The sequence below is a fragment of the Mus caroli genome, unplaced genomic scaffold (genome assembly GCF_978045245.1).
Source record: "Mus caroli unplaced genomic scaffold, Mus_caroli_1 scaffold_1, whole genome shotgun sequence".
NCBI lineage: Eukaryota > Metazoa > Chordata > Mammalia > Rodentia > Muridae > Mus > Mus caroli.
In genome coordinates, this window is record NW_028227256.1 from 181,239,200 (window position 1) to 181,265,438 (window position 26,239).

At 48.0% G+C, this 26,239-nt stretch overlaps 1 protein-coding gene across 1 annotated transcript; it reads left to right on the forward strand.

Moving 5' to 3' along the window:
• The first annotated feature begins 1,198 nt into the window (after positions 1-1,198).
• Positions 1,199-24,025, forward strand: Hhipl2 (HHIP like 2). The gene is made up of 9 exons (XM_021162831.2): positions 1,199-1,516; positions 5,837-6,489; positions 7,461-7,604; positions 9,094-9,425; positions 15,268-15,394; positions 15,843-15,985; positions 20,450-20,531; positions 22,268-22,350; positions 23,442-24,025. Exons 1-9 carry the CDS (start codon positions 1,199-1,201, stop codon positions 23,711-23,713), a joined length of 2,154 nt encoding a protein of 717 aa, XP_021018490.1. The 3' UTR covers positions 23,714-24,025.
• The last annotated feature ends 2,214 nt before the right edge of the window (positions 24,026-26,239 follow it).

Consider the following 26,239-nt stretch of genomic DNA (forward strand, 5'->3'; position numbering starts at 1 on the left):
CCTCCAAGGCCTCTGCATCATCTCCTGCTTTCTGACTTGCTTAGTCCCAGTCCTGACTTCCTTTGGTGATGAACAGCAGTATGGAAGTGTAAGCCGAATAAACCCTTTCCTCCCCAACTTGCTTCTTGGTCATGATGTTTGTGCAGGAATAGAAACCCTGACTGAGACGCCTGGGAGGGGGCTTCAGAGGATGATTGTGTTCTGACTCTCACTGTGGGGACACAGTCATAAAAGTTCCTTGCTGGACACTGGACTTGCCCCCTGCTTGATTTTGAATTTCCCAGTCTCTAAACTGAGAGATAAGTTTATACTATCTATAAGTTAACAAGTCTATGGTATTTTTGTTTTTCTTCAGTGTGCTTTTGAGATAGGGTCTCATGTAGCCCAGACTGGCCTTGAACTTGTCTGCAGCCAAGGATGACCTGGATCTTTTGACCTTCCTGTCTCTACTTCCCAAGGGCAGTTGAACATAGCACAGCCTGATTTGTGAGGTACTGGGGAATCAAACCCAGGACCTTACGCACGCTAGGCAAGCACTCTACCAGCTGAGCCCCATCCCAGTTTGTGGTATTATTGCAGCAGAGTGAAGGGATTGAGGCGCCCTCCTTTCCTTGACTGCTTGTGTTTTTCTTGCTGGGGATGCAAGATTCATGACACTTCCTCCCATCCAGGCACACTCTGGGACGGCTCTCCGTGACATGCTCCCAGACCCACACCAGTGCTCTCTGTGCCCTTCTGCACTGCAGGAGCCTGGACACTTGCCTCGTGCACAGTCTGCTGTCAGACGTCTGTAATGTGTGCCGCTCAGCCTGCAGAAAAACAGTAAACAAGCGGGAATTTCCTGGCCTGCCCCCAACGTGGCGGGAACTCTGTGCAATTTGAGGAATCCTAGCACCTCGGTCACTGATGCCAGCACACGGTTGGCTAAGCACCCGTAGTCTCCCAAACCCTCAGCACTAGTATTAAGATCTGCTCCAGCTTCGCTTTTAGGTAAGGACACCTCTCTCCCTGATGTCACGAGGTATGCTTAGCCACCAGCACAGAGAAGGAACTTCACTAATAAACCACCTTAGGGAACTGGGGCAGGATGTGAGGGAGAGAAAGAAGGAAGAGCAGTTGGGAGCAGCGGGGAGGGGGAACTTGGGCAGACTGGGCAGGCCAACCCAGGAAGGAGCAGTAGAGAATTCCCAAGGTCCAAATGCTGGGAAAACATACTAGCCCACACACTGTTCCTGGCCATCGGGCCCCATGGCTCTCTCCTGGCATTTTCTGCCTGGGCCTCCCGTTCTTGTTGGGCTGGATGGGCCTGCTGCAGGGACACCCCCAGTGCTTGGATTATGGACCACCCTTCCGACCTCCTCAGCACCTGGACTTTTGCTCTGACTATGACTCCTTCGGCTGCTGTGATCAGCGCAAAGACCGCCGCATCGCTGCCAGGTACTGGGACATCATGAGCTACTTTGACCTGAAGGCTCACGAGCTGTGTGGAGGTTACATTAAAGACATCCTTTGCCAGGTGGGTCTGAGTGTAAGCCTAGGAAGAGGAGGAGGAGGAGAGGGAGTCAGTTTGGAAAGCGATTTGTGGCTTTAGAGTGTTTGGCTGAACAGTGAGGGATCCTGGAGTAGGCTGCTTCTGCCAGGTGTCTCCCTGGAGAGCTGGAGGTGAGGGTGTGCCCTGGTTCTCCATACTCTTCCCTCTGGGCTTTTTCTCCAGACAACGAAGAATGAAAGAGGTGTTCATGGGGTTCTCAGTGCAGCTGCTCCGTCCTGCCTACAAGGACCAGAAAGCTGGGCACAGCATCCCTGTGGCAATTATGCATTGTGCAGTGGGCAGGGGGTGGGGCGGGGAGGGGTTGTGACACCTGCCTGAGAGGGTGTTTTGCCATGGGGGCTTTGGTTGTGACAGTGGTGGTGGCAGGGGTTGGGGTCCTGTCTGCAGAACTCCTAAGCTGGATGCAGAGAGCCTCAAGTTGCTGGGAGGAAATGACCCAGAGTTTCTCCTCTCCACGCTCAGCAGCAGCCAAAATCCACAGGCAGGAGGCGTCACCTTAGCTGAGCTGAGCTTGAACAGGAGAAGGTACAGGCTGCGCACGTGCACGCATGCGCACATGCACACGCACACGCACACGCACCGGTCTTAGGGAAGAGGGTCCAACGAGGGAAGCTTCCGCAGGAAAGAAGCGCTCTAATGATGTGACAGACATCCTGGGGCATTTTAGTGCTAGTGTGTGGCTGTCCCAGGGTATCTTTATCCCACCATGGCCACTGTTTTCGAGTATATGGCTCTCCTCAGCGTGGGTACAGACAGCCTAGGCAGGAATCAGTGCAGTAGCACTCAGAGGACAGACACCTGGGTGGCATCGCCTCGGGGCTGTGTTCTCAGGACAGGGCACCGTCCCTCAGGGGTTTCCTGGAAATTTAACTCTGAGATGAGCAAGGGGTGTGCATGTGTGCATGTGTGCGTGTGCGTGTTGTGTGTGCGCGCGTGTACATGTGTGTGTGTGTGTGTGTGTGTATGTATTGGCTCGAGGTCAGTGTTAGGTGGCTTCTATCTCTCTTTACCTTGTTTGGAACAGGGCTTATAAAACTTGGATTCCCTTGATTCAGGTAGGACGGCTGGCCTGCCAGTTCCAAAGCTTCCCTGTCTCTGGCTCAGTGCTGTGGCACTGGCTGGGATCCAAATGCAGGTCTTCTTGCCGGCGAACAAGCACATTAGTAGCTGAGCCATCTCCGCCTCAGAACGCGAGGTTTTCTGAGCAGCATGGAAACTTTATTTCTGAGATGTCCTCCGCTGAAAATCTTGCTCCCTTCCCATCTCCTCTCGGATCCAGAAAGTCACATTTAGCTGCTCCCTTGTTTTATGAACCTGAAGAGTAATAAACCCATCTACTTGTTGAAATAGACAAGGCCACTTCCCAGCACCGTGGTATCCTGACAGTGCTGCTGCAGACTGTCACGACCCCCACCCGTCTGGATCCTATGCTGGCTTCTGGTCTCAGGACCTCTTGATTACAGGACATCAGGGTTAAGCACAGCACCGCGTAGGGCCCATTTCCGCAGTGCTTTTCTGAACTCTAGCAAGTGTGAGCTCTTTGAAAACCCAAGTGTGCCCTTTGCCCACCGCTGCTTGTGGGGCCCACCCACGGGAGGGGTGCAATGCTCACACGGTAGAGGGTAGGGCCACTTTAGGGTCTGAGTCTCCCCACCGTGGGGAAATACTGGTTTGGTTCCCGAACTGAGTCAAAACAACTTTGCAAGCTCTAAAACGGATGCCTACGGGTGTGCCAGGGTGACGGTTATATTTCTGCAGCCAGCTTCTGTTTACAAGTATTTCCTTAATATACCTTCATACAGCTTTTTTCCCGCTCTCCAGCTGATGGACCCAGGCAATCTGACACTCAGGCAAGTGGGTCCTCTCGCTTTGTGCTTTGTACCGGCTCCTCTGATATGTAGTCTCTGTTGACATGAACTAGGCAGTCTGAGGGGTGGCGCTGTGCATCTCTGGGCTTCTTTGCTTTCCGTAGCCTCGTAACCAAAGGTTTGCTCTCTTTTGTCCAGCCAGGGGAAAGGAGAAGAGTGGGATTCTAAAACTCACACAAGTGCAGCTGGTCCCTTTGTGAGTGACTCCAGTCACTCAGGGTACTTGGCTGTGAGAGCTGTAAGTGATCTGGGTGCTTGGTTGACAGACTCACCTCTACCCTACCGCTCCAGATATTTATTCATTCTCTCTCTCTCTCTCTCTCTCTCTCTCTCTCTCTCTCTCTCTCTCTTTCCAGGGTTTCTCTGTGTAGCCCTGGCTGTCCTGGAACTCACTCTGTAGACCAGGCTGGCCTTGAAACCCACCTGCTTCTGCCTCCCAAGTGCTGGGATTAAAAGCGTGAACTACCACTGCCTGGTGTCAGATTTTCTCCTTTAAACCAGATGTTGGTTACTTTTATATCGCCATAATAAAACACTGTGACGACAAAGGTGACTTGTTAAAAAAAATAAAAACAACAACAAAAACCAAAAAACCGTTTAATGTGGCTTATGGTTTCAGAGGGTGAGAGTCCATGATGTGGGAGTGAAGGAACACACGAGAGCTCACCTCTTGATCTACAACCAGGAGGCACAGAAGTGCAGGCATGCTGCGAAGTGCAGGAGCCTTTTGAAACCCCACAGCCCACACTCAGGGACACATCTCCTCCAACAAGACACAATACTTCCGAAACCTAAACAGTCCTACTGATTAGGGACCAAATCCTGGAATATGTGAATGAGCTAATAGGGCCCTTCTCTCTCAATCCAACTGCTCTTTTCATCTTCTGTTATCACTGCAGGGCGCTGAGGATCCACCCACAGAAATCTGTTGCTTCCTGAAATTGCTGCAGTCTAGGAGGTCAAATAACAGCTACCCCTTTGGACATTTAATCCTTGTATACTTTTGTATGGGACAGCCTCGTTACTGAAAAGCTAGAATTGTGCTTCCCGCACAGTGCCTTGCTTATATCAAACACAATATCTAATGTATGAAGAAATCACTAACCATCTTAACTTCTGGGAGAGACACATCAAGTACGCATTTTGATTATGTACATTCGAATTGTTAAACGTTTTAAACACAAAGGAGCATAGAATATGAACTGCTAGCGCTAGGTACCCAGATTTAATAGGCGAGGAACGTTGTCGTGTTTCACCTTTAGGAAAGGAAGGATTGAAAAATGCAATACCATTTTCTTTAAAAAATATTCTCCCAGGGATGGAGAGGCGCTTCAGTAGTGAAGAGCACTTGCTGCTCTTATAGAGGACCAAGGTTCTGTTCCTAGCACCCGCATGGTGGCTCACAACCATCTGCAGCTCTGACGCCCTCTTTTGGCCTCTGCAGATGCCTACATACACGTGGTGTACATAAACTCATATAGACTTTCACATATATACATACATACATACATACATACATAAAGAGAAATCTATTAAAACATCCATCATTTAATATATAATCATAGGTGTCAAGAACGAAGCTATTAGGCTAGAGAGATGGCTCAGTGGTTAAGAGCACTGACTGCTCATCCAGAGGTCCTGAGTTCAATTCCCAGCAATCACATGGTGGCTCATCACCATCTGTAATGGGGATCTGATGCCCTCTTTGGTGTGTCTGAGGACAGTGACAGTGTACTCATACATGAAATAAACCTTTTTTTAAAAAAGGAACGAAGCTAGTGATAGCTGTTATATTTGTGCAAGCCTGTCACAGAAAGGGGGGTGTCTCATGGAACCCCACCCCTCAGGATTTATTTCTAGTTATGGTTGATCATAGAGGTAGAGACATTTCCTTCAGTGGTATAACCATAAATAAGGTGCCTTGTTCCTGTAAACAAACCCTCATTCATTCTGCAAACAGATCTAAAAAACTCATTGGGTTTCATACACACGCACATGGGTGTGTGCGCATGCGCGTGCACACACACACAGACACAGACGCGTGCGTGCGCGCACAAGCACACACCCATGCACGCATGCACACACGCATGCACGCGCGCGTGGACAATAGATAGGGTGCTTGTTAAGGAGATTGGTAAGAATGCGAAGGGGACAGGAGAGGTGTTGTGAGTTATGATACAATGTGACATAAAACGTCATGATGAAACCCATTATTACATACAACTTAACGCATGCTAACACACATTTTATGCAAGGGATTTTCTCCAGGTGCATTAACTGTATCAGAAATTTGGGTTCCACAGAAACAATTATCAACCATTTGTCCACAAGCTTCCGGAATGCTGACACTCTACTACCCCGCTTCTCCATTTTCTTTGCTTGCTCACGTTGATCAAGCATCCCATTGTTTTTCCAGGAGTGTTCTCCCTACGCTGCTCACCTCTACGATGCCGAGAACCCCCAGACACCGCTCCGGAACCTTCCGGGCCTCTGCTCTGACTACTGCTCTGCCTTCCACCGCAGCTGCCACTCAGCCATCTCCTTGCTAACCAATGACCGTGGCCTCCGGGAGTCCCATGGCAAAGATGGTGCTCGCTTCTGCCACCTCCTCAACCTTCCTGACGAGGACTACTGCTTCCCCAATGTCCTGAGGAATGATCAGCTCAACCGCAACCTGGGAGTGGTGGCTGAGGATCAGCAGGGCTGCCTGCAGCTCTGCCTGGCTGAGGTGGCCAATGGCTTGAGGAACCCTGTGTCCATGGTCCACGCTGGGGATGGCACCCACCGCTTCTTTGTCGCTGAGCAGGTAGGAGTGGTGTGGGTCTACCTCCCTGATGGGAGCCGCCTGAAACAGCCCTTCCTGGATCTCAAGAGCATGGTGCTGACCACACCGTGGATCGGGGATGAGAGAGGCTTCTTGGGTCTTGCTTTTCATCCCAAATTCCGCCACAACCGCAAGTTCTACATTTATTATTCATGCCTGGGCAAGAGGAAGGTGGAGAAAATCCGGATTAGTGAGATGAAGGTTTCCCTGTCTGACGGCAACAGAGCAGATCCCAAATCAGAGAGGTAAGACAATCCCATGAGAACTGAAACTATGTTCTCAAATGATGCCCTCCATTCTTAGGATGGTAGCGAAGGATGACACTGGTTTTCGAGTGCTAGACTAAAATGTTAAGGAAACAGGTTGGACAGATGGTGCTAAGAGCCGTGGTTGCTCTTGCAGAGGACCTCTGTTCAGTGCCCCAGCACCTACACAGCATCACAACCCTCTATAATTTCGGTTCTAGGGATAGGACTCCCCCTTCTGGCAGCTTCTGGTAATGCATGCAGGTTGGTGCACAGGGGGGAAAAAACAATGCACATAAACATGTTAAGGAAAGTCACTTCTGATGAATGAGGACAACCTGGGTAACTTCAGAGTGGAGCATCTTTAAGGGATATGGCTCTCACCTTACCTAATCTAGTTAGAGCCATGCTTGCTCCTGTTTACAAAGGGCTGACAGACAAAAGGGATTTTAGAGTGATTATAGATAATACATTAAACACATCAGTAGCCTCTAATTAATTGTGTGGGCCCTAGATACCAGACCCTTTACCTTCAGTGTGAGATTTCCATGTCTAGTTGATGCTCTGGTTTCATTCTGTTGCTGTGACAAGGTAGAGGAGGGAGGATTTATTTAGCTTATACTTCCCGGCCACAGTCAGTCACCAAGAGAAGGCAGAGCAGGACCCCAAGCTGGAACTTGTAGGTGGGCCAGCTTGCTATTCCATAGAGCATCACCTCCAGCTGAGGGACTCAACTCACAGGCATAGATACAGCAGGAGCAACAGAGGAGGCTGCTTGGTAGCTGGATCCTATTCAACAAGCTTCCTTGTGTGGTCCAGAACCAGCTGTCTAAGGCTATTAGTCATTGTGGTCCTTGGAGACTGAAGCCAGGCTGGGCTAACTTTGCAGATCTTGATGGCTTGGACCAGCCAACCTCTGGGTGTCTCAGCCATGCTAAAGCCCAATGCGTAGTTTCTTTTTTCTCTTCCAGGGTCATCTTGGAGATAGACGAACCAGCCTCCAACCACAATGGTGGACAGCTTCTCTTTGGCCTGGATGGTTATCTGTACATATTCACTGGGGACGGAGGGCAGGCTGGGGATCCCTTTGGCAAGTTCGGAAATGCTCAGAACAAGTAAGCTGTATGGAGGGCTGTACCCCTGTTCCTTTCACGTGTACCCCCTGCACACTGTTCCTTTACATAGAGTCAAACTTAGAAGATCTAATCCCTCCCACTGCAGCCAGTGAGAGGAGCCTTTCTTTGGGTTACCTTACTATCAATAATACATACAGAACACTGTGCTAACTAATATAAATGCTTAATGTGACTGGACATGGTAGTACACACCTTTAATCCCATCACTTGGGAGGCAGAGGCAGGTGGAACTCTGTGAGTTTGGGGCCAGCCTGATCTACATAGTGAGTTTCAGGACAGCCAGGGCTACAGAGTGAGACCCTTCTTCAATAAATAAATAAATAAATAAATAAGCAAGCAAGCTATCATAATGCTGTATAGAAAATAATTTTAAAATTAAACTCAAGGACAACAACCCAAGCAAGCTATCATAATGCTGTATAGAAAATAATTTTAAAATTAAACTCGAGGACAACAACCGTCTAATTTGACTTACATCTCAGTATACCTCAGGCTCTGTGTGAGGCCCAGAGACACAGGAGAAGCCAGATATTAAGAGCTGAGATATATCGAGTGCCCACAGTGTTGGCAGTGACCGCGTCTCATATTATCCTTGCTTAAAGGGTGAGGAAACTTTAATCTGTTTTAATTGTTATGCCATCAGTACCAGGCCTACTGTAAACATGTATGAAAGATTCCTATGTAGGGCTTATGCTTTCCGTTTTCCTGCCACGAAAAACACAGAACCTGCGACTTGGACACTGGTATGAGAGCCCATTGGAGCCATCTGTGCCGCCTGTCAGGGTTGCTGTATCCTGCCCTTTGCACCGAGGGAGCGCTTGCTCTCACTAGTGCTAGGAGTGAAACATTAATGTCAGTCACACTAAGCTGGTATCTGCTGAATGCTGTCATTCAGGGATTTCATTACGTACCACGTGCATGCCTGCCCATTAAATGTGTTCTCACACCAGCAGTGCAATACCGCATCACAGCCCAGCACTCGAACTCATTAGAAGAGTCAAAAAAAAAAAAAAAAAAAAAAAAAAAGGTTTGTTGCCCCCCCCCCCCCAGCACACTGCTTTCTCTGGGAAAAACAATCAAACAAACAAACAAACCATTATTTATTTTTAAGTTTACAATATTAGGCCAAATTGGAAAGCACCCATCATTAAAATAGAAAGCCAGAGCGTCAAAGTACTAAGGGTCACATGGTACGGGATCGCGTACCAGGGTAGAGCTCTTTGAGGCGGAGATGAGGGAGTCTTAAACATCTCTTATATATTTAAAAGAACCAGGCGGGTCATCCTCCCCTGCAGGGGTTCCTAGCAGTTTCCTGAGTGGGTCACCCTCCCCTGCGGGGTTCCTAGCAGTCTCCTGGGAGGCGTCAGCTCTCAGTAGCCTGCCTGGTCCTCTCCTCTGACCCTTTTGCCTTTCTCACTTGTATCCTTGCTCACCTGGCAGGCCTCTTTCTTGCCATCTTGTCTTTCAGAAGTTCTCTGCTGGGGAAAGTGTTAAGGATTGATGTGAATGGGGCAGACGTGGATGGCCAGCGGTACCGAGTGCCCCTGGACAATCCGTTTGTCTCTGAGCCAGGTGCCCACCCTGCCGTCTATGCTTACGGGGTCAGAAACATGTGGCGCTGTGCTGTGGACCGAGGAGACCCCGTCACACACCAGGGCCGAGGTCGGATGTTCTGTGGGGACGTGGGCCAGAACAAGTTCGAGGAAGTCGACCTTATAGTTAAAGGCGGGAACTATGGCTGGAGAGCCAAGGAAGGGTTTGAATGTTATGACAAGAGACTTTGCCGTAATGCGTCTTTGGGTAAGCAGGGTGCTGTCTGGGTGGTTTGAGTGAGTTGACTAGGTTGGCAGGGGAGGTGGGCGGAGACAATCTGAATATTCTGAGAGCTGTCTCCATGGTAGCTTGTTGGATTATGGGATGGTACCTCTCCGCTGCCCCAATCAGGTACACCAGAGGCACTTTGGTGATATTTGTTTGAAAGTCGGTCCCTGCTAGTCAGTAGTAGTTGCCTAGCTCGAATCCCTGTGAATTCAGAGCCAGCCTGGGATCCACACCGAGTTCAAGTTCTGCTGCACATCCTGCAGAGGCCAGGGAGTAGCTCCCTAAGGTTAGCAGATCAGCAACTTTCTTACCTTTCTCTCTCTCTCTCTGCGGCTGCCTTACAAAACCAGGAACTTTTTTTTTTTTTTAAGTGTGTTTATATGTTTTTTTTTTTAATTAGGTATTTTCCTCAATTACATTTCCAATGCTATCCAAAAAGTCCCCAATACACTCCCCCCCCAGTCCCTCACCCACCCACCCCCACCCCTTGGCCCTGGCATTCCCCTGTACTGGGGCATATAAAGTTTGCAAGCCCAATGGGCCTCTCTTTCCAGTGATGGCCGACTAGGCCATCTTTTGATACAAATGCAGCTAGAGTCAAGAGCTCTCGGGTACTGGTTAGTTCATAATAATGATCCACCTATGGGGTTGCAGTTCCCTTTAGCTCCTTGGGTACTTTCTCTAGCTCCTCCATTGGGGGCCCTGTGATCCATCCAATAGCTGACTGTGAGCATCCACTTCTGTGTTTGCTAGGCCCCGGTATTGTCTCACAAGAGACAGCTATATCTGGGTCCTTTCAGCAAAATCTTGCTAGTGTATGCAATGGTGTCAGCGTTTGGAAGCTGATTATGGGATGGATCCCTGGATATGGCAGTCTTTAGATGGTCCATCCTTTCTTCACAGCTCCAAACGTTATCTCTGTAACTCTTTCCATGGGTGTTTTGTTCCCAATTCCAAGAAGGGGCACAGTGTCCATACTTTGGTCTTCGTTCTTCTTGAGTTTCATGCGTTTAACAAATTGTATCTTATATCTTGGGTATCCTAAGTTTTTGGGCTAATATCCACTTATCAGTGAGTACATATTGTGTGAGTTCCTTTGTGAATATGTTACCTCACTCAGAATGATGCCCTCCAGATCCATCCATTTGCCTAGGAATTTCATAAATTCATTCCTTTTAATAGCTGAGTAGTACTCCATTGTGTAAATGTACCACATTTTCTGTATCCATTCCTCTGTTGAGGGGCATCTGGGTTCTTTCCAGCTTCTGGCTATTATAAATAAGGCTGCTATGAACATAGTGGAGCATGTGTCCTTCTTACCGGTTGGAACATCTTCTGGATATATGCCCAGGAGAGGTATTGCTGGATCCTCTGTGTGATGGTTTGTATATCCTTGGACCAGGGAGTGGCACCATCTGAAGGTGTGGCCTTGTTGGAATAGGTGTGACCTGGTTGGAATGGGTGTGTCACTGTGGGTGTGGGTATAAGATCCTCACCCTAGTTGCCTGGAAGTCAGTCTTCCACTAGCAGCCTTTGGATGAAGACATAGAACTCTCAGCTCCTCCTGCGCCATGCCTGCCTGGATACTGCCATGCTCCCACCTTGATGATAATGGACTGAACCTCTGAACCTGTAAGCCAGCCCCAATTAAATGTTGTTGTTTTTTATAAGACTTGCCTTGGTCATAGTGTCTGTTCACAGCAGTAAAACCCTAACTAATACAGAAGTTGGTACCAGGAGTGGGGTATTGCTGTGATAGGCCTGACCATGCTTTTATTTGAAAGAATGTGGATTTTGGGACTTTGGATTTGGAAAGCAGTGGAATGCTTTAAATGGGGCTTAATGGGTCATCCTAGTAGGAATATGGAAGACTTTGTTGCTGGGAGTAATTTGAACTGTGTTGACCTGGCCCAAGAGATTTCAAAGGAGAAGAATTTCAGAATGTGGCATAAAGACTGGTTTTGTGGTATTTTGGTGAAGAATGTGGCTACTTTTTGCCCTTGTCTGAAAAGTTTGCCTGAGGCTAAGGTGATGAGACTTGGATTAATTGCATTGACAAAAGAAGTTTCAAAAAAGCCCAGCAGAGACTTTGTTCTCTGGTTAAGTCTTATGAAGGAAAGTTTGAACAAGCATAGCAAGCTTAGAAAGGAAAACTATAAAATATATGGTTTGAGTATTAAAGGAGTACCAGGAAGTGAAATGGAGCAAAATCTTGTGTTCTAGGAGATAAAGATTAAGGGAGTGGGACCTTGGGGCAAGATCCTACCCAGCTAAATTAGATCCAGGCATGGTGGTACACACCTTTAATCCCATAAGACAAGCATGCTGATCTCTACATTCAAGGTCAATCTACAGAGCAAGAACCAGGATAGCCAAGCTTAGGCAGTGAAGGATTTAGAAAACATAAAGCTAGTGATAATGTAATAATACAAGGGGATCATGTTCTAGTTCCTGTAAGCAGCAGAACTCGGCAGCTTCAGCCATGTGCCTCTGGCTCTAGAGTTAAGAATGGAAGGAACTACTGGGAAAATTGATGCTGGTTAGCTGGAGCTAAGGAATTAGCGGTGATTAAGAAGAGACCAGCATCGTTGAGGTGAAATCTTCTGGAAATTGTTTTCTGGGAGCACAAAGAAGCTGTGTTCCAGAGATACCCAAGGTTGTACCTCATGCTGCGGCTGGACTTGGTAATGTGTAAGAATCACTCAGGTGGTACTGCTTGTGAAGGAATGAAGGGATCATGGAGAGAAGCTGAGGCTTAGCACTGTGAGAGGCCAGGGAAGCCCATTGGAGAAGGTGAAGCCTCAGCTGTAGTTGATGGCCCAGGATTGAAGGGGTCATGCAAAGGATTTGAGGCTTGTCACCCTGAAGAGAGCCTATGAGAGGCTATTGGTGAAGCCTAGTTGGAGTGGAACACCCCAGTGTATTGGAGATGTCAGTACCATGGGATGATCACCAAGAACAGCAGCCGTAATGGAGTGAATCAACCTGAGCATAGAGTGCTACAGAGGACAGAGATGGAGAAGTGATGCCAGTCCTTAGGAGGAGTCCAAAAGATCAAGTGGAATCCCAGACACTGAAAGAAGAAGCTGTACCATTGAAATTGCCTTGGAGACTCAAAGATGTCAAAGATGCCAGAGCCATGGGATACATGCTGAGGAAAGCTGCTAACAAGGAGTGCAACCAGCCCAGGAGGAAGCAGTTTGTTGCAGTCAAAAAAAAATGAAAAAGGAGTGGAGATCTGAAGACCACTTTGACATCAGCCATGGAGATGCAGAGTTTGGAGTTTGCCCAGCTGGTTTCCTGCCTTGCTTTGGGGATTACAGTTAATTAAGTTGAATGAATCTCAGAAGAGACCTTGAACTTTGGACTTTTAACATTGTTGCAACTGCTATAGACTATGAGGACTTTGAAAGTTGCACTAAATGCATTTTGCATTATGCTATGTTTAAGTATGGCCCCCATAGACTCATGTTTTTTAACAAGTCTATGGGGACCAGGGAGTGGAATGTGATGGTTTGTATATCCTTGGACCAGGGAGTGGCACCATCTGAAGGTGTGGCCTTGTTGGAATAGGTGTGACCTGGTTGGAATGGGTGTGTCACTGTGGGTGTGGGTATAAGATCCTCACCCTAGTTGCCTGGAAGTCAGTCTTCCACTAGCAGCCTTTGGATGAAGACATAGAACTCTCAGCTCCTCCTGCGCCATGCCTGCCTGGATACTGCCATGCTCCCACCTTGATGATAATGGACTGAACCTCTGAACCTGTAAGCCAGCCCCAATTAAATGTTGTTGTTTTTTATAAGACTTGCCTTGGTCATAGTGTCTGTTCACAGCAGTAAAACCCTAACTAATACACTCTGGTAGTATTATGTCCAATTTTCTGAGGAACCGCCAAACTGATTTCCAGAGTGGTTGTACCAGCTTGCAATCCCACCAACAATGAAGGAGTGTTCCTCTTTCTCCACATCCTCGCCAGCATCTGCTGTCACCTGAATTTTTGATCTTAGCCATTCTGACTGGTGTGAGGTGGAATCTCAGGGTTGTTTTGATTTGCATTTCCCTGATGATTAAGGATGTTGAACATTTTTTCAGGTGCTTCTCTGCCATTCGGTATTCCTCAGGTGAGAATTCTTTGTTCAGTTCTGAGCCCCATTTTTTAACGGGGTTATTTGATTTTCTGGAGTCCACCTTCTTGAGTTCCTTATATATATTGGATATTAGTCCCCTATCTGATTTAGGATAGGTAAAGATCCTTTCCCAATCTGTTGGTGGTCTTTTTGTCTTATTGACGGTGTCTTTTGCCTTGCAGAAGCTTTGCAACTTTATGAGGTCCCATTTATCGATTCTCGATCTTACAGCACAAACCTTTGCTGTTCTATTCAGGAATTTTTCCCCTGTACCCATATTTTCGAGGCTTTTCCCTACTTTCTCCTCTATAAGTTTCAGTGTCTCTGGTTTTATGTGGAGTTCCTTAATCCACTTAGATTTGACCTTGGTACAAGGAGATAGGAATGGATCAATTCGCATTCTTCTACATGATAACCGCCAGTTGTGCCAGCACCATTTGTTGAAAATGCTGTCTTTTTTCCACTGGATGGTTTTTGCTCCCTTGTCAAAGATCAAGTGACCATAGGTATGTGGGTTGATCTCAGGGTCTTCAATTCTGTTCCATTGGTCTACTTGTCTGTCGTTATACCAGTACCATGCAGTTTTTATCACAATTGCTCTGTAGTACAGCTTTAGGTCAGGCATGGTGATTGAAACCAGGAACTTTGAATACTGTAAGGGCAGCTTGCTTTTGCTTCCTCTTCTGGAGACCGGGTCTGAATAAAGCCTAGATTGACTCTGGTCTTGAACCCATGATCCTCCAGCCTTAGCCAACTGTTTGCTGGGAACGCTCAGCCCTTTCTGTTTATACAAACCCTTCTCTCTAGCAATTTACTTTGCTGAGGTCACTGGAACACTTGCTCTGTTTTACGGAATGGAAAATGAAGCCAACTGATATTGATTGGGGCCGGTGAGATGGCTCAGTAGATAGAGATGCTTGATGCCAAATTGATGAGCAGCGTTGACCCTGGGACCCACGTGATGGGAAACCAGCTCCTGAAAGCTGTCCTCATCGCAAATGTTCACACACATAAATGCAATACTTTTAAAGGACCATTTGATTCATATGGTGTATGCCAGCCACATGCATTTACATTTTGGGTGAGCTGGGTAATAGGGACTATCTAGTACTTTAAAGAGGTTACTTGAGTGTCTTCTAGGCATACTATTTTAAGAACTACTGGTAGGGCAAACTTGGTGGCTAGGTGGGCTTTAAAAATAGTCTACCAGTTGGAACATTCTGCTAAAATGGTATCCCCCATACACAAGAGGAAGAAAGCGCGTACCTCAAAATCATCAATCAAGATGCTGGAGAGCCCCACTTGCTTCAAAGCCAGAGACTGACGGTCACCTCCCCTTCTTCTTTCTCTCCCTGAGCGTCCTTTTGAGACAGGGTCTCATATAACCCAGGCTGGCTTTATGACCGTTGACCCTTCTGTCTCCACCTGTGTCTCAAGACTTCTGGTATATCTGCCCTGAGAGTCTAATTGGGGAACCAGGTGTTGGGGAGGGGATTTGGGGTCGAGATAAGAGTTTAACAGGGAAGTTGCATCCATGATTGGTTTGCTGAGGAAAAGGAAGCATTCCATTGTCAGTCTCACTAATGACCCAAAACTAAATAAGACAATTGCATTGAGAAGTCCACTTTTGATTCCTTAGAACTATTCACTCAGGCTCTGATCTTTGCTCCTTTTTTTTTTCTTGGTCCTGACAGATGACATTCTGCCCATCTATGCTTACGGCCATGGGGTAGGAAAGTCAGTCACTGGAGGGTATGTCTACCGTGGGTGTGAATCCCCCAATCTCAATGGACTCTACATCTTCGGGGACTTCATGAGTGGGTAAGGAAGTATTTATTTATTTGTTCTTTTTTATTTTTAAAGATTTATTTATTTTATGTATATGAGTACACTGTCACTATCTTCAGACACACCAGAAGAGGGCATCCGATCCCATTACAGATGGTTGTGAGCCACCATGTGGTTTCTGGGAGTTGAACTCAGGACCTCTGGAAGAGCAGTCAGTGCTCTTAACCTCTGAGCCATCTCTCCAGCCCCTGTTTTTGTTTTTTGTTTGTTCTGAGGCAGGGTTTTGATATTTCTGGCCAACCTGCAGCTTACCATGTAGAACAGATAGGTCTCAAACTCAAGGTAATTCCCCTGTCTCTTAGAGGTGTGTTTTACCACGCTCAGTGCTAGTTCTTGAGGATCCTTGCTTCTTGGAGGGAAAATAAAACCGTGGAGTGGAAAATACGGATTCCTACAACATAAGGTTTTCCTTTTCATCTAGTCGACTTATGGCTTTGCAGGAAGATAGGAAAACCCAGAAATGGACAAAGCGAGACATCTGCTTGGGCAACTCGACCTGCGCCTTCCCGGGGCTGATCAGCACATACAGCAGGTTCATCATCTCCTTTGCTGAAGATGAAGCAGGTAACCCCTGCTGTTTGATTGCTCTTCCTTAACCACGGCTATCAGCTGCGCATGTCTTGTCATTTAAGCCATCACTGTCACTTCTCTCATGACGATCCTTGAGTGAGTTTCCCAGCACACTGGGTAATGAGTAACCACAACACCCAGGGGATGTAGTCACTATTTTCAGTGTCATGGGGTGGTGGTGGGACAGACTGATTGTTGATTGTTCCCCCAATCCCCAACCTCTGTCATGGTGCAAAATATAGCTCCTTGTGAGGAACACTTCAAGATCTGTGGACTCATCTCTGACTTCGGAGAGGTCTGTGTCCTCCCCATCAGCTGCTTTTAGACTGAGATGATTAGGAGAGTGTGGTCAAGGCCCCAGCGGGCCAGGCTAAAAGTGTAACCCATTCTTATCCTCTTGGGCGCTCTAAGAGGAGATGTGTGCTCGCTGATTGGGTTAGGGTCTTCCTGACTCTGCCAAGAGTATGTAAGGAAAGAGACCTGGATGTAAAAGGTGTGTGTGTGTGTGTGTGTGTGAGAGAGAGAGAGACAGAGAGAGAGAGACAGTGAGAGAGAGAGACAGAGACAGCAAGAGCAAGGTATATGGTTATTTATTTTACAGAAGGCACCATTGCATCATTGGCCATTGAAGCCAAGGTTTGTACACATGTCTAAGGAACATGTTTGTTCCTAAGAATAGATAACCAAAGAGTTCATGTTTTAAAAAGAGATTTATTTATTTTATGCATGTGAGTACACTGTAGCTGTCTTCAGACACACCAGAAGAGGGCATCGGATATTGAATCCCATTACAGATGGTTGTGAGCCACTATATAGTTGCTGGGAATTAAACTCAGGACCTCTGGAAGAGCGGTTAGTGTTCTTAACCATTGAGCCATCTCTCCAATCCCCAGAGAGTTCATTTTTAGTCTCAGCGTTCCATTAGTTAATGTTTCAGTTTGAAAGGTTAAAGTTTCAAATTTTAAAGAAATTCCATTTTGTTTCCCTAAGTATGCACAGGATCTTTTTTGTCTAGCCATGCTTAGGTGGTAAAAAAGGCAATAAGATGATGTCATAGGCTGGGGATGTGGCTCTGTTGCTAGAGTGCCTGAGGCGCTGGGCTCATATCTGTAAGACTGTATGAGGCAGGGGAATCCAGAAACTCAAGGTTATCCTTGGCTTACGGGGAGTTGGAGACTAATCTCAAAACACCCTCCCACACACAGAGAGAGAGAGAGAGAGAGAGAGAGAGAGAGAGAGAGAGACAGACAGACAGACAGACAGACAGAGACAGAGACAGACACAGAGACAGAGAAACTGAAAAGGAGCAAAACCCAGCATCGCTGAGCATCTCCCAGATACCTGGGATTCTTTATAAATGGCTGCCAGGGCCTGGAGAGTCCCTGAGTTTAGCTCTTCTCCCTCAGAGCCTCAGGGTGGCTTCACAGGACCCTATCTTGAGGAGGTAATAAGGAAATCTAGTCATCTCCCTTTCCTCTCCTCTCAGCTAGCTGCTGGATAGACACGTTGACAGGAACATTCAATAGCAGCAGAGAATGGTGTATATTTTCTTCTCCTCAGATGTCGGTCAGATTAGACCGGATATAAAGTAATAAAGGCAGGTTTATTAGGAGGCAGCTCTCAGGTGGGCTAACCAGTCTCACAGGCAGAGGTTAGTGAAGCCACACATCCAGGCTGAAGCAAGGGGATTTTTATAGAGCTTAGGGCAGGAGAGATGGCGTGCCAGCTAGGAGCTGCGATTATATCCATTCATGGCCCAGAACTGAGCCCCTGGGCGTGCACTCTTGGGTGGGTTGTCAGAAACGAGGAGGTTAGGTTTTCTCAGAGTGGGCAAGGTTGGGGGAGGGAGGGCAGATAGAAGTTTCCCGGCTTGTGCAGGGGACGAGCAGGGGTCCCAGCCCAACAGAGGGTATTTTAGAAAATTCAAGAATTTTAAATAGAATAAAGACTATGAGAGTTGCAAATTGGGAATCCAAACATTTAAAGGAGTAGAAAAAAGAAAAAAAAAACCCCAAAACAACAACAACAACAAAAAACCCCACAGGCTGACAAGAGGCTGCTCAGGGAAGAGAGGGTGGATCAGTGCAAGCCATTCATCCACCCTGATGGGGCCTCTCTACTGGAAGCCCCCAGAAAGGTGCTTCTCTGTGACACAGAATCCTGGCTTTGGAGGTTTGGTTTGCAGAGCCTGTAGATACCACAGTCAGAAGGGGAAAACAGGCTGCCTTTGGAAACAGTCACTTCACAGCTAGTGTCCTCTAGGAAGTGGGACTGTGCCAAGGCTTTGCCCTGGGTCAGCCCTGAGGCCAGAGAAGCCGCCTCTAGGTGCTCTCCTTTCTCCTTTCCACTGAGACTCTTCCAGAGCAGAATTTTGTCTCCTCCCTCAGTTGCTAGCTTTGGGTAAGGTGTCTTTCCGTGGAACTAGACTGGAGCACTTAGCCTTGACACTGCCTGTTAACTGAAGAGAGCCTAAGTGGATGGCTGGCTGGAGCAATCCCTGGGCCATTTTGCGAGCTGACCTAAGTAAAGGCTGGCTTGAGGAGGATGCTTGCGCAAGTCCTGCTGCATTAAAGTTAGCTCTCTGCCTGAAACAGACATTAAGGGGATGGCAAGATGGATCATCTGGTAAAGGTGCCACTAAGCTTGACAACCTGGATTCCATCCAGGGACCCAAGGAGAGATCTGCTTTCTGCAGCCTTTCCTCCAATCTCCATGCATGGGCCATGACACACACACCTCTGATATACTCCAAATTCACAAGTAAGATGTAAAATAGATACTCAAAATGTTAACTCCATACCATTGATAAAATTTTGTATTTTCTCCTAAATATAGAACTGGAAGTTTTGGGTATGTTCAAAACATGCACATTACATAGGCTGTAGCAGATAAAGTAAACATGCAGTAAGATAGCCCCTGCTTCCCATTTTGGAGCTCGCGTGTGTTCTAGAAGGTTCCTGTCAGAGTGGCCTGAGTTTGTGTGGCTATTGCAAGGCAGCTCATTTATCTTATGGTGTTTGGTGTTTCCAGTCAATTAGTACAATTGAATCCAGAGAAGGATGCATCCTGACTCCCTGGACCCATCCCTTCTCAGAACAGTTATAAACACATCTTCTATCAGTATGTGAAGCCACAGTATTTACAATACTTGTTACTAAGAAGTCACGTAAGCCTTGTGAGTGAGTCGAATACTGTGTAACCCGCTAGCATTGTGTTGGGCTGACAGAGCTGCTGAGACACTTGCTCCAGAGATAAAAAAGAGTAGAGGGCTGAAGAGATGGCCCAGTTGTCAAGTGTCGCCCTGCAAGCACGAAGACCCCGAGTTCAGTTCCCTAACACTCAGGTATAAGCTGGGTGTGGTAGTGTGCTGTGACCTCTATGCTGGAGAGGAAGAGGCAGGTGGACCCTGGCGCTCAGCAGCTAGCCAGCCCAGCCAGACCCTGTTTCAAACATAAGATGGTGAAGAGTCAAGGGGGACACTCAACGTCAACCCGTGGCCTCTGTATGCTGACACATACGTGTGCACCTCACATATATGAACACATACATACACATCCTCCCTCCCTTCCCCATGACAAGCCACTCTCAATGTTATTCCATGCTTCCTGCAGCATGGTGACTCTCTTTTATGAGCGAATGAATATGGGGCGGGGGGGGGGGGCAGGGTGTTACGTAGATTGGGAGGTCTCTCAGGGTAGCACAGCTCAGAAACGGTGTTATGAGAGCTCATGTCTAGAATTACCCAGGTAGCACTGAGGCTGAGGCCCATCCTCAAGCACAGCTATGCCTGGCACAGACGACCACCGGGTGCTGGGAGGTAGATTTTTCCACCAGGAAGTAATGGAGATGTTTTCCGAAAGCCAGGCAGGAAGGACTGGGAGGAAGCACAGCTCTTTCTAAATGTGATCCTGGAGGGTGTGGTTGGAGGTGTTTGGCATGGGGGTGTGCAGAGGAGCAAGAGGAAAGGCTGATAGGGTGGGAAAGGCCAGAAAGAAATCAACAATGCTGTCACCTGTCACCGAGGAAGAAAATGCCAAAGTCAGGCTGACAGGAAACAGGGATGGAGTGACAGAGCAAAGTGACTGCCATCAGGCTGCAGCCTGCACCTAAGAGCCTCAGGGGTGGAGCTTTACTGGGGTGACATTTCTAGGAGAAAAGAGGAGACAGAGAGCAGTCTGACAGATCCAGCAGCACACACATGGAGTGTCCTCCACTGGGCCTCCTTCTAAGAGGTTCAAACCGTACTGGAGGCTCAAAGGTGAACTCCTTCCCCCTAAGAAGCCTGCACCTGCAGCCCAGTGCAGGGCTGGCTGTCAGGCATCCAGCGCTCACCTGTGATGGTCACGACACTTTAGGACTGGTAGCTTCATTCAGTTAAGCTAGTTTTTCCTGTGTGTCCAGCTGTGTCTCTCAGCCCTACTGATGTGGTGTCCTTGTTCCTGCCTCCTGTCTCCTTAGGAGAGCTGTATTTCCTGGCCACCTCCTACCCAAGTGCCTATGCGCCACATGGATCTATTTACAAGTTTGTCGATCCTTCAAGGTGAGATTTGGTGTCATCTTCTCAGGAATTGGTTCATGGACAGATGTGCAGACAGATCCCACTGAGGTTGCTTCTCGACTTTGAAGTGTGGTTCAGTGGATATGTGACAAATGGATCTAACCATTGTTCAGGGCCCAGCACAGCTTCACCTAACAGCTGGGTTCTCCACCCGTGTGACCTCAGAAGTTCCTGGGGGAGGTCTAGTTGGTCCCCAAGGCTGTGCCTTAGATGCCCTGCAGAGAAGTAGGGTGTGGGTTGCCACAGGGTGAGCCTTGTCTGGGCAGTCTCTACTGAAGCTGTCCCACTTTCAGAGTGCTCTGGTGGGGTGAACTAGCCTGGGAAGGGACTTCTCTTCCTGCTAATAGTTTCCAGGCTGAACCTAGTTCCTGCTCCTTTGGTTCCTTTATAGTTAAGTTTGGTTAGGAGATAATCCAGCCCCTCTCTTTCCTCAGAACAGCCTGAGGAACCAAACACAACCAGTCAGAAACGGTTGACTGTGAACTTCATTGTTGGCTTTCTTGAGAAAGGAGTCTCATATTATAGGTTGGCCTGGAACTCATTTAGTTGTCTTGAACTCAAGGTAGTCCTCCTGCCTTGCCCTCCTGAGTGCTGGGCTTGTAGGTATGAGTCACAAAGCCTGGCTTTATGCACACGCACACGTTGCCAGAGTGCTGAGAAGACAGATATGGGCCTCAAGCCATGACTAAGGAGACTGACACTGGGTAAGCTCAGCCACTGGCCATCACGGGGTGGCAGTGACATCAGCGATGAATGTGGAGAGAACTGGCTGGGAGGTTCCAGTTCAGTGCCCAAAGCCCCATTTGTTTCAGGCGTTGCACATGGGGACATGAAACTTAACTGCAAGGTGAGGCTAGCTGGTGAGGGTGGGCTATGCTTAGCTTCTGTCCCATTGTCCCTTTGAAGGGATTTTTCTTAAAGTGATTCATTATTACCATTGCAACAATTATTACCATCATCACCACCATCACCATCACCATCATCACTACCATCATCACATCACCATTATCACCACCAACATTACCACCATCACCATCATCACCACCGTCACCATCAACACCATCATCACTACCATCATCGCCATTATCATCACCATCACCACCATCACCACCATCATCACCATCACCATCACTGTCACCACCATCACCACCATCATCACCACCATCACCACCATCATCACATGACCATTATCACCACCACTGTCACCACCATCACCACCATCACCACCATCATCACCACCATCACCACTATCACCACCATCACCATCTTCTCCATTATCTGCTCAGCACTTACTATCTGTTGGACCTTGTCCAAATGTTAGTTTTTTAACTCCGTTCTTCACCAGTCACTTATGGTGTGGCAGAGACACAGCTCTCAGTTAACCTTCACTATTTCCCTGTGAGCCATTGAAAACCATTTCTTTTTTCATTTCATAGATGCATAAATTGAGGCTTTGTAAGATGTCCTGGGCGACTCTGATATGGACCCAGTAGTGCCTGTCACCAGACTCCATGCTGACCTCCATTCCCCACTGTTTCCTGATGGCACTGGGGACCCTTCCTCCTTTCCATCTGAGCTCAGCGCACGCTCCTACCATAGCTACCCAGCCCATGGACAAGAAAGGGCCAAGCCCAGCTCTTGTAAATGTACATCCCGAGGCGATGTCTGATTGTGATTTCACCATCTTGTGACACTGCCCTCTCTGCCTGTGTTTATAGGCGAGCCCCACCAGGCAAGTGCAAATATAAGGCAGTGCCCGTGAAAACCAAGAGTAAGAAGGTCCGGTTCCGGCCACTCGCCGGTGAGTCCCCTCCTGAGGTTTGGCTTAGTCATGGGTACAGCCACATCCTTAGCAAACACGTGGTAATCCCCTGGGTGGAGGGTCAGACTTTCCTGGTTTTCTTCTTGTAATATTTATTGTGTCTGCATGCTTTGCCTGCATTTGTATATGTGCACTGCGTGTGCGTGTGTGTGTGTGTGTGTGTGTGTGTGTGTGAGTGTGTGTGTGTGCAGGAGCCTAAAGAGCCCAGAATGAGGCTTCAGATGCCCTGTAACCCCGGTTCCTGTTGGTTGTGAGCCACTGGGTGGTGCTGGGAACTGATCCTGGGCCTTCAGCAAGAGCAGATAGTGCTCTCAATGGCTGAGTTGTCTTGAGCTCCAGGGGTCCTGATTCCTCTCTAAAGGGTTATGAGGACTATTAACTTGTAGCTCAGTGTATGCATCTCTTCTGCAGACCGGAATTAGTGGGATGCCTGCTTCTACCGTGATCTGCTGTCCTCTAGTTATCCGTCCATGCATGCATGCAATTGTTTATGTATTCATTCATTTGGTGATAATTATTCAGTATTTACTTTGTGGGAGGTTCTGTGCTAAGCCTGGAGATATAGCAACAGGTACTCAACCCCTCTGACCTAGGCAAATTTGGAGTCAGATGGGAGGGGGACATAGAGAAATAAGTTAGTTGTGAGGTTCTGGTTTGGAGGCTATGTAGGTTACTGTGAGGGAGCCTGAGGTGAGGAATTCTTCATGGTAAAACATGGAGTCCTGGAAGACTTTTAAGAGGCAAGATGCAATCTTAGGCAGACAGCCCGGAACCACTTATCTCTGGAGTGATCTCAATCCACAAAGGAAGGCATTTACTGCCAGGCCTGATAGGGGTATTAAAACAATGTCAATACAAACAATTGATATCACAGTTCCCTTATGGCAAGCTGGGTGTGGCGGCACTCACAGTACCACTTCCTCAGGAGGCTGAGGTAGGAAGATTGCTTGAACCAGACTTGGAGGCCAGCCCAGAGAACTCTGCCCGGCGCTGTGAGGTTCCTTAGGGCTCCTTTTACAGCTTCTTCCTGGGGGTGTCCCTTTCTCACTGAATCCATGCTTACCTTCCAGCCACAGTCTTGGACATGCTGAAGGAGGAATCGCAGAAAGCAGCCCGAAAACCATCCAACGCAACCTTCACTTCTAGCTCAGACAGGGTTGCATCTCAGAAGGGCTCCCTCAAGAAGCCAGCTTCTTCCCGAAGCAGCAAGAAAACATTTCGAAGGCCTGGTACCAAGAAGAAAAGCAGAATGTGGTACCCACGTCCCCAGGGCAAGAGGAAGCCCAATCTTGACAGCCGTGGTGTCGGGATGAGACAGGCCGCAGGCAGAAGTCGCCCATGACCTCTTGGTCAACTTGGCTGATGAGACCTGAGACAGGAGAATGCTTCACTGAGTGCATACTGCTGTCCATACTGAGTCTGGGTCTCAGACAGTCAAGAAGCCTGGGTGGCGGTGGGTTGTTTTCTGTGTGGTCTTTTCCCTCCCTGGGAAATCTTGTTGTCTACTGAAGAACCATGAGCCTGGTCTGTAGACAGCATTTCTGTGGAGAGACCACAGCCCACAGGACCTTGCACCTGGCTTATGGCATGTCCAGTGTGCATGCCTGCCTGGCATCCCACCTGACATCCTTTCTACCTGGGGTAATAAATTACCTTTGGCTTACACGTACACATCCTTTGATCTCAGTGTTTGGCAATGGGGAATCTAGCATGTTTCAGCCGGCTTGCTTCAGCAGCTCGCTCCTCTCTGCTGCTGCCTGTGACTGGCTCCTATGTAAGCCCTCTGGAAGATAGATGGCCTCTTTCTTTCCTCCAACAGAAGCTTGTGAACTGAAGACAAGCAGGCTTGCCTCTCATCCTCCAGCAATTGTTATTTGGGTTCAGCTAATGGCCAATAAACACAACTGCATTCCATTTGGGGTCCTCTGTTTGCCCTCTCTGTATGCTTCATTTTGAATTCTCCTGATCTTGCTTAGCCTTGCTGTACAACTCTATGGGAGATAAGGAAGGTGGGGGCTTCTTGACTGGACTTCACAGTGAGGAAGTGTCACAGAGCAGCCAGGCAGTGCTCCATCTCAAAACAGTAAGCCTGCAGCTCTTGAACTAAAGGAGGAATGGAGAACTATAGGGTGTGTGTGTGGAGGGGTGGCTGTGATGGTGGAGAGATGGCTCAGAAGTCAAGAGCACTTATTGCTCTTCCAGAGGACTTGGGTTCAGTCCCAAGCACCCACAAGGCACCTTACAACTGCCTCTCACTCCAGATCCAGGGGATCTGATATACATGGGATATGTATGCATACATGCAGGCAAAATATCCGTACCCACTAAAAATATAACTAAGAGAGGGAGCAGAATTCTGGCAGGTCTCTCTCTAAATCAGGAACAACATCCAGGACAGCATGGATGCTTAGTTTAAAGAGAACACAGTGTAGTGTACCAGGGCTGCTATGGCTTTTAGAGGTGATGTGGGCACCGCTCTAATGGGGCTGAACATACTGTGGAGGGTCTTTTCTTTCTGATAGAAACAAGCCCTACCTTTCTCTTCCGTAAGTACACTCACTGGATCGACACTCCGGAGCCTCTCCGCTTCTTGCTCTTCTATCTTTATGGAAGATTCCCAGTATTACCCATCTCTTCTCGAACTCCATTTTCAGGTCTTGTTTATCCACTCCTCCCCCTCTCCTAGGTTCACCCGCACCCCTTTCCTTATTAACAGTTCTCGCAAGTACTCTGCAGGTTAGAAATAAACTCCAGGCTGTAGCTCTGAGATCTCAGACCTCTTATTTTTCAGATGTCCACGGAGGCCAGAAGAGGGTGTTGGAGTCACGGGAGTCAGGATTCCAGGTGCTGAGAACTGAAGGGGGATTCTGGGACATTTGCAAGAGCAGAACGTGGAGCGTTATTTTTTCAGCCCTATTCTGAACTCTGTTCGAATGGGACGATGGTGGGTGGATCTAGAGAACAGAAGTGAAAGGATTCTCTGAAATTCTGGGAAGCTGGGCGGGGGTGGGGAGGGGCGGAGAGTTTCCCTGGCCCAGAGTTCTTGCCGAACTAATCATGGATAGTCATGCAGCGAGCTTTCACGGAAGGGCACAGTGAGGCCAACGTGTGTTCCGTTTCCTCAAAATTTATGGAGTTGAAAGGCTGAGGAGGGAAAGAAAACAAAAAACAAGGACCATCTGGTGGGGACGGGGACGGGGGCGGGGGTAGCAGCGACCGGAGAATGATAAGGTGGTCCTGACAGCTGAGGTGATGCTGGGGCGTGGCTGGGGACAGCGCCATGCAGGCACCCACAACAGCCTCGCCGAGTTCTGGCTGGAGACATCTCGGATGAAGCCAGAGTGCTTGGCTGTGGTGCAGAGAACCACTTTAGGAGAGGACACTAAGGAGCAGAGCTGGGGTTTATTATGAAGAGGCTTTTAACACAGATTAAAGCATGGGTGTTAGAGGAGGCTGGACACTTAGAGCAAGGTCGGTTGACACACAGCGTGGGCCCGGGGGTCTCGGTTACAGCCTTGTGCGCGATTGCGGTGGCTCCTGAAAATGCATTAAAGCTTTCTTGGGAACTATATTTTTCCTCTTCCCCTTTTGGTAAATGGGTACACAGAGTTCCTGAGACACCTTGGATAGCATTACAGTCTGATAAGCTAAAACCACACTAGCAAAAGAGGGGAAATTAATTATAATTATACATTTTATTTCATCCAGCATGTTCAAACACTGTAAGCAGTTAAGTCTTCCTAATGACAGAGTTTACATTCTTTCTCTTCTTTAGTTCTGAGTTTTCTAAGTGGAGTTATGGTTGTTCTCATCTTAATTCCGTAAGGTCATACTTCAAACGGCCTTCAGTCTGTGTATCCTTTATCAA

What these genes read in the sequence shown, in the direction of transcription:
- Hhipl2 (XM_021162831.2), top strand. Translation starts at nt 1,199, where the DNA reads ATGCTGGGAAAACATACTAGCCCACACACTGTTCCTGGCCATCGGGCC. An exon ending in TTGCCGTAATGCGTCTTTGG is followed by an intron (nt 9,426 to 15,267) that starts GTAAGCAGGGTG and finishes TGGTCCTGACAG; the next exon opens with ATGACATTCTGCCCATCTAT. An exon ending in TTCGGGGACTTCATGAGTGG is followed by an intron (nt 15,395 to 15,842) that starts GTAAGGAAGTAT and finishes CTTTTCATCTAG; the next exon opens with TCGACTTATGGCTTTGCAGG.